The sequence below is a fragment of the Haliotis cracherodii genome, unplaced genomic scaffold, assembly GCF_022045235.1.
Source record: "Haliotis cracherodii isolate W230 unplaced genomic scaffold, xgHalCrac1.p SCAF_25, whole genome shotgun sequence".
Classification (NCBI taxonomy): Eukaryota; Metazoa; Mollusca; class Gastropoda; order Lepetellida; family Haliotidae; genus Haliotis; species Haliotis cracherodii.
The window spans coordinates 3,782,752-3,798,698 of NW_027266281.1; the positions used below are offsets into that span (position 1 = coordinate 3,782,752).

Consider the following 15,947-nt stretch of genomic DNA (forward strand, 5'->3'; position numbering starts at 1 on the left):
ACAATGCACATTGCATATGATGATTTTGAAGAAGCCATTTTGATTCTAACAAAAGCTACTAGGTTTGACTTTGTGAAAGACCTTTCATTTTAGTCAGTACTAATAATGTATATCATAAACTACTCAGTACTAGCATCAGTACATTCTTTTTCTGTGTGTTGAAGTTTGATTGTATTTTAATCACTCAAGTGATGTAAAAGGTGTTCAAGATGTCAATTATATCATTTTTTAAAATCAGGTGATGCCCCTCTGGCGACTGAGTCTAGGATTCAAAGCCAACCTGACATGGGTGCAATAGCCGATCAACAGGAAGAAGATGCCCATGACGTAAATACAGGCTCTCTGTGTCTTACCAGTCCAGGTTTAGTGGAGAAAAGCCCAAGAGATTTTGTTACCAAAAGATTCAAGTGGACAGAGGCAAATACAAGACTGATTAGAGACACATTTAAGGAGTGGATATGTCTACCAAGTGGCAATTCATTGCCAAGTAAGTTTCTGCATGGGTGCTTTTCATGCCTTTTTCTGTTATCACAGGCGCATGGGATGTCATCCATTCCATCATGACATGAGTGACCTCATGTCTGTCTCACAACTTTGAGATTTAACATAAATAGAAATAAATATAAAAAAATAAGACTATATCGTTTGTATTTTACAAGGTAATTACACAATGTGTGTTTTCAGATTTGTGGGTTTTATTGAGTTGTCATATTATTTTATAGAATTATTTTTATTCTAACCATAGACTAAACTTATGTATGGGATTATATGTGATTATATCTATTTGTGCAGCCTTTCAAAGTAACATCTTTAGTCCACTAATACTCATAAAGATAACATATATAGTAAAATCCTTAAAATGGCAAATTTCTACTTGTCCGTAGGACAACTTTACTGTTGGGGAGTTTGGCAAGGACTATAGAATTAGTGTAAATTTCTATTGCTGATGTTGACCTCAGAGTGAACATAATTTTAACAACTTTTGTTATTTTTCAGACAGGAAAACAGTTCTTGCATACCTTCAGAGCTCAAAGCTTGACTGTTCATATGCTCAGCTTAGAACCAAAATCATGAATGAACAGAACAAACAACAACAAAGGAGAAAGAAGAGATGGAACGCATTTCAGGAAATTAGATAATTGAACATTAAAATACAGTGTATTGCATATTTAGCTCTGTCAACACATGGTAAACTTCTTCCCTTTAATTGTCAGACTGAGTGACCTGGACTTTAGCACCTACATGTATGTAACTATCCCTCTCAACTTGTGAGGGGTATTAAAATGGAACACCATCCATCCATCTGCCATTTGGAATGTGCTTTAACACTTGCTATGCAGATTAGCCCTTTGGAATATGCTCAAAATAAAATACTTGCTATGCAGAATGTCCCTTTCGAATGTGCTTGAAATATATTCTATGCAGATTAGCCCTTAGAATGTGCTTGAAATACTTACTATGCAGAATAGCCCTTTGGAATCTTTTTGAAATATTTGCTATGCAGATTAGCCTTTTGGAATGTGCTTAAAATACTTGTCATGCAGGATAGCCCTTTGGAATGATCACAAAATATATGCTATGCAGATTAGCCCTTTTGAATGTGCTTAAAATTCTTGTGCAGGATAGCCTTTTGAAACATGCTTGTAATACTTCATATGCTGGATTGCCCTGTGGAATATGCTTAAAATACTTGTTATGCAGAATAGCCCTTTGGAAAAACCTTGAAATAATTGCTATGCAGGATAGCTCTTTAGAATGTGCTTGAAATTTTTGCTATGCAGAGGAAATGCTTCCTATGCTATATAGCCCTTTGGAATGTGCTTAATGTACTTGCTATGCCAATTTAATTAAAATCAGATCTTAGTTCCCGCTACCCCAAAACAAAGATCTGAGGACATCCCATTACGGGTCATGTCAGAACGACCTTTCATCTGACCAATCAGAGCATCGCTTATCAGATCATGAAAGTGACAGTTAAAATGTGATTTTTGATCGTGCAACCTCAAATAAAATCACACAGGGTATTCCGAAAGATAGTTATGGTCTTTATGTCTGCAGTCATACAATCCAGATGATCTATTAGCCATTCCAGAATGTTCTTTTGTTCAGTATATATTTTCTTTATTGAGTATATGACAGAATATCTTTCGAAGCGTAGTCGCCAGTTTGAAACTTGTGCCATAAAGCTTGACCGACCTTTCGCAAACTTTGACCGTCTAATTGAATGACTGACAAGAAGTTGACAATAGCCCATCAGAAGGCAGCTTCATCAAGCTTTATGGCATGAGTTTCAAACTGGCGACTACGCTTCGAAAGATATTCTGTCATATACTCAATAAAGAAAATATATACTGAACAAAAGAACATTCTGGAATGGCTAATAGATCATCTGGATTGTATGACTACAGACATAAAGACAATAACTATCTTTCGGAATACCCTGTGTGTTTTTTTTTGAGGTTGCACGATCAAAAATCACATTTTAACTGTCACTTTCATGATCTGATAAGCGATGCTCTGATTGGTCAGATGAAAGGTCGTCCTCAGATCTTTGTTTAGCAGTAGCGAGAACTAAGATCTGATTTTAATGAGATTGTTGCTATGCTGGATAGCCCTTTGGAATGTGTTTGAAATATTTGCTATGCAGAGTAGCTCTTAAGAAAGACCTTGAAATAATTGCAATGGGGGATAGCCCTTTGGAATGTGCCAAAATACTTGCTTTGCTGGATAGCCCTTTGGAATGTGCTTGAAATACTTGTAATGCAGAATAACCCTTTTGTATGTGCTTGAAATACTTGTTATGCAGTTGCCGTAAGGAAAGACCATGAAATACTTGCAATGCAGGATAGCTCTTTGGAATGTGCTTGAAGTACTTGTTATGCAGAAAAGCCCTTTGGAATGATCTCGAAATATTTGCTGTGCAGACTAGCCCTTTGGAATGTGCTTGAAATACTTGCTATGTAGAATAGCCCTTTGGAATGTGCCAAAATACTTGCTTTGCTGGATAGCCCTTTGGAATGATCTTGAAATACTTGTAATGCAGAATAACCCTTTTGTATGTGCTTGAAATACTTGTTATGCAGAGTAGCCATTAGGAAAGACAATGAAATACTTGCAATGCAGGATAGCTCTTTGGAATGTGCTTGAAATACTTGTTATGCAGAATAGCCCTTTGGAATGATCTCGAAATATTTGCTGTGCAGACTAGCCCTTTGGAATGTGCTTGAAATACTTGCTATGTAGAATAGCCCTTTGGAATGTGCCAAAATACTTGCTTTGTTGGATAGCCCTTTGGAATGATCTTGAAATACTTGTAATGCAGAATAACCCTTTTGTATGTGCTTGAAATACTTGTTATGCAGTTGCTGTAAGGAAAGACCATGAAATAATTGCAATGCAGGATAGCTCTTTGGAATGTGCTTGAAATACTTGTAATGCAGAGTAGCTCTTAAGAAAGACCTTGAAATAATTGCAATGGGGGATAGCCCTTTGGAATGTGCTTAAAAAACTTACTATGCAAGATAGCCCTTTGGAATGTGCTTGAAATACTTGTTATGCAGAGTAGCCCTTTTGTATGTGCTTGAAATACTTGCTATGCACAATAACCGTTTGGAATCTGCTTAAAATACTCATAATGCAGAGTAGCCCGTAGGAAAGTTCTTGAAATATTTGTCATGTAGAATAGCCCTTTGGAATGTGCTTGAAATACTTGCTATGTAGAATAGCCCTTTGGAATGTGCCAAAATACTTGCTTTGCTGGATAGCCCTTTGGAATGATCTTGAAATACTTGTAATGCAGAATAAACCTTTTGTATGTGCTTGAAATACTTGTTATGCAGTTGCCGTAAGGAAAGACCATGAAATACTTGCAATGCAGGATAGCTCTTTGGAATGTGCTTGAAATACTTGTTAAGCAGAAAAGCCCTTTGGAATGATCTCGAAATATTTGCTGTGCAGACTAGCCCTTTGGAATGTGCTTGAAATACTTGCTATGTAGAATAGCCCTTTGGAATGTGCCAAAATACTTGCTTTGTTGGATAGCCCTTTGGAATGATCTTGAAATACTTGTAATGCAGAATAACCCTTTTGTATGTGCTTGAAATACTTGTTATGCAGTTGCTGTAAGGAAAGACCATGAAATACTTGCAATGCAGGATAGCTCTTTGGAGTGTGCTTGAAATACTTGTTATGCAGAGTAGCTCTTAAGAAAGACCTTGAAATAATTGCAATGGGGGATAGCCCTTTGGAATGTGCTTAAAAAACTTACTATGCAAGATAGCCCTTTGGAATGTGCTTGAAATACTTGTTATGCAGAGTAGCCCTTTTGTATGTGCTTGAAATACTTGCTATGCACAATAACCGTTTGGAATCTGCTTAAAATACTCATAATGCAGAGTAGCCCGTAGGAAAGTTCTTGAAATATTTGTCATGTAGAATAGCCCTTTGGAATGTGCTTGAAATACTTGTAATGCAGGATAGCTCTTTGGAATGTGCTTGAAATACTTGTTATGCAGAAAATCCCTTGGGAATGATCTCGAAATATTTGCTGTGCAGACTAGCCCTTTGGAATGTGCTTGAAATATTTGCCATGTAGAATAGCCCTTTGGAATGTGCCAAAATACTTGCTTTGCTGGATAGCCCTTTGGAATAATCTTGAAATACTTGTAATGCAGAATAAACCTTTTGTATGTGCTTGAAATACTTGTTATGCAGAGTAGCCGTTAGGAAAGACCATGAAATACTTGTTATGCAGAATAGCCCTTTGGAATGATCTCGAAATATTTGCTGTGCAGACTAGCCCTTTGGAATGTGCTTGAAATACTTGCTATGTAGACTAGCCCTTTGGAATGTGCTTGAAATATTTGCTGTGCAGACTAGCCCTTTGGAATGTGCTTGAAATACTTACTGTGCAGACCAGCCCTTTGGAATGTGCTTGAAATACTTGCTACTTGCTGGTTGAAATTTAGTACCAAGGTAATTATGGAAGCCCATATTCCTGTCTTATTAATTATCATTGTATATAAGTATCAATGTATGTTTCATTGTGTGTATGTTCATTGATTGTACCATTGTATGTATGTGTCATTGTTTGTATCATTGTATGTATGTATCATCGACATGGGTACAATGTGTGAAGCCCATTTTTGGTGTCCCCTGCAGCGATATTGCTGGAATGTTGCTTAAAGCGGCGTAAAACCATACTCACTCACTAACTCACTCACATGTATGTATCATGGTTTGTATGTATTATTGTATGTTTGTATCATTGATCGTAACATTGTATGTATGTATCATCGTTAGCTCACCGGGTCCATACAGTGGCATCTGGCGTCAGCCTGGTGTCCGTACGTCAACATTTATTTTACCAATGACTTCTTCTGAACCACTGATTGGAAACTAACAAAATTTGACTGGAAGCATCCCTAGGTGGTGGGGATTCAAAATTGTACAAATGGTGGGATTGTACCCCTAGGGGACCAAATAGGGGTAATTTGTCTCTATTGCTTTAAACTACTTCTTCTCTGGAACTAAATGATAGATATCAGCCATATATGGTTGGAAGTATTCCCCGGTGGTGAGAATTCAAAATTGTACAAATGGAAGGGCTGATCAGCCCCCAAGGGGCTGAGGGGCGGGACCAAATAGGGGTAATTTGGCTATATTGCTTTAAACAACTTCTCCTCTGGACCTAAGAGATAGATATCAGCCATATATGGTTGGAAGCATTCTCCAATGGTGGGGATTCACAATTGTACAAATGGAGGGGCTGACCCCCCTAAGGGGCTGAGGGGCGGGGCCAAAAGAGTTTATAACTTGGACACTGTTAAGATCCCAACCGCATAACCATATGTACAATTGCTGAGTATCATGAGAGGAATGCACATATGCTACCCAGACTGGCCCTTCTGTTCATCTGTCCGCCACACCCAAAGGAGTTAGAACCTTGACCTTAACATGCAAATCGATATTATCCCCACCCTATAATAAACAAATACATTGTACACATTTGTTTGTTATGAAGAGAATAATACATTTATGCCAATAGGATTTGCCCAGGGGTCTAGCCTTGCCTCTGGAAACTTATAACATGGACATGGTTCAGATCTTTATGCTACATTTGTATCTAGAGAAGTACACGTTCATACCATCAGATTTGCCATCCACCACTTTTAACTGCTGACATAAAATTATGAAATATTTGCAGTATTTTATACATGTACAATGCAAATGTATATTTGTCAGGATTGCATAAATATCCAGGTGAGCGATACAGCCCCTATGGGCCTCTTGTTTGTACCAGAGTATGTATCATTGTTTGTATCATTATATGTACCATATTTTCATGAATATAGTGCACACCCAAGTATAATGCGCACCCCCTCAAGTGGATTCAGTCTTTTGGCGAAATAACCCTCCGAATATCATTCAAAGAAGAAAATTACACTGTACCCCTTCAGTAAATTTCGGTGAATATCTGCCATTTAAATTGTATTTTTATACCCCCCTTTACGAAGTAAATCGGGGGTATATAGCGTTCCGTTCGTTCGTCCGTCCTTCCGTCCGAGCTTTTGTACGGCCCATAACCTTTTAACCATGCACCCTAGCTTCACCAAACTTGCTACACGGAAACATGGAAACATTAAGAAACTTAAACTTTTAGGGTGGGTGTTTTGTACGGCCTATATCTATTTAACCATGCACCCTAGCTTCACCAAACTTTCTATACACATTAACCACAATGAGAACTTGTGCCTTTTGCTAGTTTGAAGATTCTGAATTTTTTAATTTTTGCCGTTTCCATGGAATCATGGTGAAACATAAATTTTGGGTAGAGTTATTGTACGATCCATGTTTACAATATTATGTATCCTAGCTTCAGCAAACATGCTACATTAACCGCTATGATTGTTTTTTATCTTTTATAAGATTCTGAAAGTTTTCTCTTCTGCTGTTTTCATGGAAACATGATGGAATTTAGAAATTTTGATGACTGGTTTGTATAGCTAATATATTTTTAAAAAAAAATTCCACACATGTAGATCATCATAAGTATCTGTGCTTTGTGATAGTTTGAATTTATGAATCTTTACCATATCTGTTAAGGCTAGATGGAAATTATTAATTTGTTGATTTTCTTATATGATATTGTTCCATATTTTTTTGTGTTTTTATATCAACAATTTTCGGTCCTTTTGATAATTCTTCTTATGTAACTCCTCAATCAAATATTTATTCAAAGGTGTTCATGGTGATCTACTTCCTCGTAGTGAACACTCGTAACATGGGAGATTTGGAAGGGGGGAGGGGGTCAATTGTCACTGGAACTCAATCTTAGTTTTTAAAACAGTTAGAAATATGTAATATTTCATTCATTTACAAAGTATTTACTATTTGTTGTTGACCAGCAGGGATAACGGGGGTATGTGAGCTTTGCTCACTTCTTTCTTGTTTGTTCTACTAGGCATTGTTTAACATCCAGGGATTAAGATTACCTTGCATATTTTCTCTAAGGTGGAAACAGCAATCAGATGTACACACGTTTTCTTGGAGTCTACCAGTGATTCGGTTAAAACTTACTGATTGATATACCTTTGAAGGATTTCAATGCAAGGATCGGGAAAAAATTGTATCTGAAACTATTTTTTTATCAGGAAAATATTTATTCCAGTATCATGTTATTTTAGTTGCAGCTGTAATTAAATATTTAAATAATAATAATAAGCCTAAGCGTAGTGATTGCTGGTTATTTTTTTCACATGGAACAATTTGACCAGTCACTGTTGAGGCTGCAGCACACGTGATCGTGAGAACTACATGTTGACATAGGATCATCAAACAACAACAAATGTGACATTTTTTATATATTTATGTATGTATGTATCATTGTTTGTATCAGTGTTTGTCTGTATCATTGATTGTATAACTGTATGTATGTATCAATGTTGGTATCAGTGTATGTATGTATCATTGATTGTATGATAGTTTGTATCATTGTTGTTTTCTGCCTCATGATATGTATGTCTCATTGATGATATCATTGTATGTATGTGACCCGTAAAGATCCGTGGTAGAATAGGTGTTCAGTAACCCCTGCTTGCCGGAAAAGGTGACTATGCTTGTCATAAGTGGTGACTGACAGGGTCGGTGGTCAGACACGCCGACTTGGTTGATGGGTGTCATCGTATCCCCACTGCATGAATCGATGCTCATGATGTCAATCACTGGATTGTCGGGTCCAGACTTGACTTTTTATAGACCGCCATCACATCACATCTTATGTAAGTATCATTGATTGTATAACTCTGTGTGTATATGTGTCTGTGTGTGTATATGTGAATCTCTGTGTGTGTCTGTGTGTCTGTATGTATGTGTGTGTGTGTGTGTGTGTGTGTAGGATCATGTTACTAACCAGTTAACCACTAAACAAGCATGTAAGTAAGTATGCAATGAAGTGAGAAAGCAATTATCTAATCAGTACTAAATAATGTATGTATGTGTATGTATGGGGATGTATCGGAGGGGATGTGTGCATGCAGCTTGTGGATGGTAGTGAGGTGTGTTTGTTACTAACCTGTGCTAACCTACTAAACACGAGTGTGTGTGTGTGTGTGTGTGTGTTTGTGTTTGTGTGTGTGTGTGTGTGTGTGTGTGTGTGGGATCATGTTACTAACCAGTTAACCACTAAACAAGCATGTAAGTAAGTATGCAATGAAGTGAGAAAGCAATTATCTAATCAGTACTAAATAATGTATGTATGTGTATGTGTGGGGATGTATCGGAGGGGATGTGTGCATGCAGCTTGTGGATGGTAGTGAGGTGTGTTTGTTACTAACCTGTGCTAACCTACTAAACACGAGTGTGTGTGTGTGTGTTTGTGTTTGTGTGTGTGTGTGTGTGTGTGTGTGTGTGTGTGTAGGATCATGTTACTAACCAGTTAACCACTAAACAAGCATGTAAGTAAGTATGCAATGAAGTGAGAAAGCAATTATCTAATCAGTACTAAATAATGTATGTATGTGTATGTGTGGGGATGTATCGGAGGGGATGTGTGCATGCAGCTTGTGGATGGTAGTGAGGTGTGTTTGTTACTAACCTGTGCTAACCTACTAAACACGAGTGTGTGTGTGTGTGTGTGTGTGTTTGTGTTTGTGTGCTAAGTATGTAGGTATCATTGTGTATATGTAGGTATTATTGTATGTATTTAGGTGTCATTGTATGTAGGTAAACATGTATGATTTTATAGTTGTACACAAGGTGTTTCATAAGCCCTATTCAGATGTCATGTATACTGTGTTTATTGCATGTAAACTTTTACAAGAATGGGACACCTTTTTCTTCAAAATTTCTCCAGTTATCTAGCTAAAACTTTCTCAGACTTACTGGCAACAGAAATACATATTTTAACCAAAGTATAGATAATCCAAAACCCAAAACTCAGACAGTTTGCAGATAATTGAGTAAAATGTTATGTCAGAATATAAATTTTTGGGGGGATAAAGAGATAGACAGACATGTTGGTGATATTTGTCCCTAAGTCTTACTTCCCGTACTATTATTATTGATAATTACATATTCAAAACAGTTTGGTTTAATAAATTGTTAAATTGCATTGATGGTTTGTTCTTGTTCCTAACTTATTTCATTTAAAGTGAGCTTTGTCAAAAATAAAAATTAAGGCCATCTATATTGCACTGTATGTCCACACCACACAGGCATGCCCCGAGTGCACACAAATAGCAGGAATGCAGTTTGCTCTGTAGGTGCTTATCAACCATATCTGCAGAGATAATGTGAATAGCACTGAAAGATGTGTGTTTTACACCCAGACTTGGGGTGTTAGCTTTGATTTCAGTGTGAGAGGGAGTGAGTACAATGCTGAAGGTCTTTAACTTTGATTTTGGAACTTGCAGCAGGAATTCTTGATTTGGTCGAAGAGTTCTTGCAGGGACATAATGGCTTGTGAAATCTTTTGGAGCCAAAGAAGGAAGCTTGAAATCAAGTCAACCTTGGTCAAAGTCAACATTTAATACATCTACCATGATGGGTTTCTATTTGGAGACATGTTTTTGAAACATACTGAACTGGTAGTTCTTGACCTCAGTTCTGACCTAATCTGAAGGAAGGAGTTGGGAAGAATTATGCAAAATGATAAATGGGTGTTACAATATTGTATTTAGGGAAACATTCATATTATCATAGCAAGTGCAGACTGTCAATACTAATCATAAGAAGTGGTCAGTCTTTTTTATAAGATTAAACACTGCCATAGTAGAACTATGAATTGGTCATATGTGTGTTGTAGCACATCAGTAGTTTTCTGAATTTCAAGAATGATGTAACAACAGATTAAAATTGAAGGCCATGGTATGGAACGTATTTATGACTGGGCAGGGTCAAGCCAAATGGTGACATTTTTTAAATAAGAAAGACAAATATGGTACATACATATTACACAGCAACCATTGGGTGACATATATATATATATATATAATAAAGAGCAACCATTGGGCGACATATACTTAATATACCTTTGGGCGACAGTAGCCTAATGGTCTCATATATACATGTACACTGTCCACTTTACCTTTGGGCGACAAGGTATGGGCGACATAAAAAATATATTCTTTATTTGTTTATGTTTAAAAGGTTAGGTGTTTTTTTAATACTTATGTTTCAACTTTGAATGTTTATAATTGTAGCAGAGTAGTTAAGTTATGTATGCTTGTAATATATGGCAATGTCGCCCAAAGGTGCCAATATGTCATAATGTTGCCCAATGGTAGCATTTGTCCTTATATATATATATATATATATATATACAAAAATGAGGTAAATGTTCACTCGGTGTACATGTAATATATAATAAAATAATAAAGTCCACGTTAGTCCATCATCTTCTTTATAAAGAAGATGATGGACTAACGTGGACTTTATTATTTTATTATATATATATATATATGTGTGTGCTTTCCAGGTAAACGAATGTATGTTAGACTTTCTTGTTGATCAGACATTAATCTGTGTAATTCGTCTTCTACACCAACACAAACACGGTATTATTGTTTGGTATGTCTAAGGTCTACTAGACACTGCTCCACCGATGCCACATTGTATGTTAAAGTGTCAGTCATGACATCATCCAGAATGTAGTTAAGAAAACGTACAACTCTGTGGATAACAACTTCTGTCTTACAGCATATAGCCACATGTTGATGTAGAACCTTACACCGTTATCAAGCTGGAGTGACAACAACCAGGTGATAGGGGCACATATCCATGACATGAGACAGGCGGAAGATAAGCAACAGGTAATAGATAGCAAATAGCACACAGATAATTTGATAAAGCCAAATGTACAGTAAGACTAACAAGTAGTACACACGTAATGAAGTACATGGGTGTACAGTTAGGATAAGGATTAAAAGGATTAAACAGTTACGACAAGCTGAGTGGGTCATAATTAAAGTCAGAAATTGTCATCCATAATGTTGTACGTTTTCTTACGTACTCAACAATTTCTATGATGCCAATCAAACAGTGACCCACAATGTATGTTGTACAACATGTACAGCTATGATAATTCCAGTTTGCAAACATGATCATATCAGTCTAGTGCATGTTTTGTATGGCCAACCTAGCCTCATATATACATCCTACCTGTTACAATGGAACTGCAATACGAATGACAACCGTCAACCTGTAGGCTGTTAACTTAATCGACGGACGGCCATTTCCACAACAGAACTGAAAGCCTTCAATATCTATTTCACTAAAACTCGTATTCTTATGTATACTTAACGTTTCCATATATATATATATTGTCTGCATATTGATTCAAATTGTCACTTCTAGTATAAGTTTGTTTTTATAATTACCACCAGATGTGAACCTTTTCACTCACTCACAAACTTCTCACCTTCATCTTAGACTTAAGAGTACCCTTTGCTCTTGTTTACAGGAAAATTATTGCTAAAAAAATGGATTTGTCACTATACAAGAAAATGCAAGGTTATATTCAACACATCTTACCTTGCATCCTTTCTTAATATTGTAGGTTTAGTTCTATAGGTACTGCAAATATCAAATGTCTGTAAATCGGTCGCACTGAAAGATGTGGCTATCCTACTACTAAGTAAAACACAAAATATCATGTACCGACGATGACTTTTATCATTATAAATTCCCTGTTCCTTGCCCAGTTTGCAGCGCAGGACATATTCCCGGCATTAGACGTGATAAATCATGCTTTTTAAACACTTGTCTAAAACTAATATTGTCGTTAGGCCACGTGACAGAGTGATTGGGGTGGTGCAAGACACAAACAACAGTTATGGACCCACCTCTAGCATGGGCTGCCACAGTTTGTAGCAGAGTGTAAGAAAGTCCTTCAAGACAACAGAAAGATACTTATAATAGGTTAATTATGTAACTCACATCGAACGTTAACATGTGCAACTGCTTGTCCGGGTGTCATCATGTGTCCATTATCAGCAGTACAGGTCAGTTTCCCTCCGTCAGAATGGATTATGTTACGTTTGAGGAATGTTGACCCATTACTTGTTTGTCCGTTGTGAGACCACCGGAATGTGTGGACACTAGGGTTGGCATCATCTACCACACAGTCTACACGCAGGTCTTCACCAACAATGACATCCAGGGTGTCATTGCTTGGTTCCAGATGTACCACTGGCGGATCTGGGGATATCAATTATCAATCCACAGATTATTGACATAATTCCACTCACGACTACCGATGTACATACAGACAGGACAGGTTTAAGCTTCGCATTCAATAAAGAATCTGTAAAATGTCCATACATTATTCTTCTACTGAAGAGAAAACACGAAATTCATATGACGCTTTTGTTACTTTTGTCACAGAAACATACTTTCATAATTCATAATGATATTCATTTGTATTGGCAATACTTGCAACCCTCATTTTTCTCTTTGCGTAGATTCAAAATCGTAAATGACTTACACAGAACGCTGATTTGAGTAGAGGCGATCACATTCCCAGCACTGCATTCTAAAGTGCCAGAGTCCGACTTGGATGTTACTGTTTTGCTGAAGGTTTGTCCACTGTAGGAACTTCCGTTATGTGTCCATCTGAACGAAGTGACCGGAGAGTTGAAGGAGTCGACCACACACACGACACTGATCACTTGACCAAGGAGAACGTTAAGGACACTTCCTGTAGGCTCCAGGTGGATTTGCAGGGTGGCTGAAAGATGTTACCACGTATACAATATGCAAACAATCTGAATATGTATCCACTTATTTATTAGAATACATCATGCATTTTCTAGTCAATATAGCTTTCATATCGAATCCCATTACTTTTATTTACATATCGATTAAATGTTTCTCAAGATAAAAATTTCTCCATGTATATTGTTCACCTACAACTCAATGGAATACCACCTCACATCACATATGTGTCAAACCGATATCCATGACATTTCACGCATACATCACTACTGGGTTAAACCTTCAACAAAACACCACCTCACATCACCTAATGTTTTAAAACCATCTTAACGACGCATCACGCCAATATCAATAGTGTACGGAAATCAACCTCCACCTCCTTGAAATACCTCCCCCCACCCCCATAAGTAAAACATTCAATATGTACATACGTGCACCATCGATGACTGTTATCATTATCAGTTATGTTCCCTGCCCATTTTGCAGAGCAGGACATATTCCCGGCATAAGACGTGATAAATCATGCTTCATAAACGCTTGTCCATAACTAACATTGTAGTTATAGACAATCATGTGTAGAAGTCGACAGAGTGGTTGGGGTCGTGCACGACACAAACACACCATGTTTGCCAATAAAGACCTCGAGGATGGACTCCCATGGTTTGTAGCAGGGTGGAAGAAAGCCTCTAATTATTACAGAAAGAAACTTATAATAGGTTAATAATGCAGCTCACATAGAACGTTAACATGTGCATCTGCTCGTCCGGGTGTCATCATGTGTCCATTATCAGCAGTACAGGTCAGTGTCCCTCTGTCAGAAAGGGTTATGTTACGTTTGAGGAATGTCGACCCATTACTTGTTTGTCCGTTGTGAGACCACCGGAATGTGTGGACACTAGGGTTGGCATCATCTACCACACAGTCTACACGCAGGTCTTCACCGACAATGACATCAATGGTGTCATTGCTTGGTTCCAGATGTATCACTGGCCGATCTGGGGATATCAATGATCAATCCATAGATTAGTGATATAATTCCATGCAATGACATATACAAGAGTGTTTATTTTCATGAGGATAAAAAAATGACATGCACAAATTCAACGACTACCGATGTACATACAGACGGGACAGGTGTACGTTCCTGCATTCAATAAAGAATCTGTAAAATGTCCATACATTATTCTTCTACTGAAGAGAAAACACGAAATTCATATGACGCTACGTTAGGTTTTTCACAGAAATATGCTTTCATAACTCATAAAATCAGCTACGAAAGGATTTCATTTGAATTGGCAATACATTGCAACCATATTTATTCCCTTTGCGTAGATTCAAAATCGTAAATGACTTACAAAGAACGCTGATTTGAGTAGAGGCGATCACATTCCCAGCACTGCATTCTAAAGTGCCAGAGTCCGACTTGGATGTTACTGTTTTGCTGAAGGTTTGTCCACTGTAGGAACTTCCGTTATGTGTCCATCTGAACGAAGTGACCGGAGAGTTGGAGTAGTCGACCACACACACGACACTGATCACTTGACCAAGGAAAACGTTAAGGACACTTCCTGCAGGCTCCAGGTGGATTTGCAGGGTGGCTGAAAGATGTTACCACGTATACAATATGCAAACAATCTAACAATGTAAACTTATTTATTTATAACTAACTTATCAAATACATCATGTACATTTTGCCAGTTTAGATATTTCTCAGGAAGAAAATTCTATTATGTATATTTATCACCTCCAACTCAATGAAATACCACCCTCACTTCCCACATCACTAATGTATCAAACCCACCTCCACGACACCCCGTCCAACGTCACTACTGTGTAAACATTCTTCCACAAAATACCACCCCACATCTGTAATGTGTTGAACCCACCTCCACGACATCCCGTCCAACGTCACTACTGTGTAATCCTTCTTCCACAAAATACCAACCCACATCTCTAATGTGTCCAACCCACTTCCAAAACACCCCGTCCAACGTCACTACTGTGTAAACCTTTCTTCCACAAAATACCACCCTACATCTCTAATGTGTCAAACCCACCTCCACTACATACCACGCCAACATCACTACTGTGAGAACAGTTTATCGCTATTCCCCAACCAGAGTGGGAACACTCGTCTAGGGAGGTCTCCCTCCCTGTACAGTCGACGTTACTCAGCCAAACAGGCCCTTCACCTGGCCCGTAAGAGTTCGTCACATTGGCGCTTGTCCTGTAAAAGAATTCTACATTTTACATGAATCCTATACTTATTTGAACAGTGATTGTAGTTTTAAGATTTATTTTGACTAAACTTCTCATGCGACATTAGTGTAGAACGTCTAACTTAAGAGTGGGCATAAATGTAAGCTTGTGCATATGAGCTTATGAACATGACATTAACAATACAAACAACGACAAGACATAGAACACTTTAAAGAGCTATTATATTTCTGTGAATCAGACGGTTAGCAAGTTTGGTTTCTATTTAGTGCTTCAGTTGGTGGCGATCTATAGCCCGTTTTTATAATGTATTGTCAAATGATTCTGTTAGTTATCTCTTTTAACATATTCAAACTAGTTTTAAGACAGTCTGTGATATGCTAGTTTCTATACTGCCCTTCGTCGGCAGAATTTTGTACTACTTAATATATATTGTTAATGTCAATTTTGTTTCGTCACGATATGGCTGAAATATTGCCGATGTGACGTTAACCTTTACTCACTCACTCACTCTATTT

At 37.5% G+C, this 15,947-nt stretch overlaps 2 protein-coding genes across 2 annotated transcripts in view; one reads left to right on the forward strand and one right to left on the reverse strand.

Moving 5' to 3' along the window:
• The window catches only part of LOC139472572 (uncharacterized), a 33,892-nt gene extending 32,753 nt beyond the window's left edge, over positions 1-1,139 (forward strand). The window contains exons 15-16 of the mRNA XM_071255042.1: positions 239-487; positions 997-1,139. Coding sequence (XP_071111143.1) covers positions 239-487; positions 997-1,139 — 392 coding nt within the window. The remainder of the gene's footprint in view (positions 1-238; positions 488-996) is intronic.
• Positions 1-15,947, reverse strand: part of LOC139472807 (uncharacterized) — a 74,234-nt gene that overhangs the window by 48,662 nt on the left and 9,625 nt on the right. The window contains exons 7-11 of the mRNA XM_071255286.1: positions 15,270-15,439; positions 14,568-14,810; positions 13,947-14,207; positions 12,983-13,225; positions 12,436-12,696 (exon numbers count right to left, since the gene is read on the reverse strand). Coding sequence (XP_071111387.1) covers positions 12,436-12,696; positions 12,983-13,225; positions 13,947-14,207; positions 14,568-14,810; positions 15,270-15,439 — 1,178 coding nt within the window. The remainder of the gene's footprint in view (positions 1-12,435; positions 12,697-12,982; positions 13,226-13,946; positions 14,208-14,567; positions 14,811-15,269; positions 15,440-15,947) is intronic.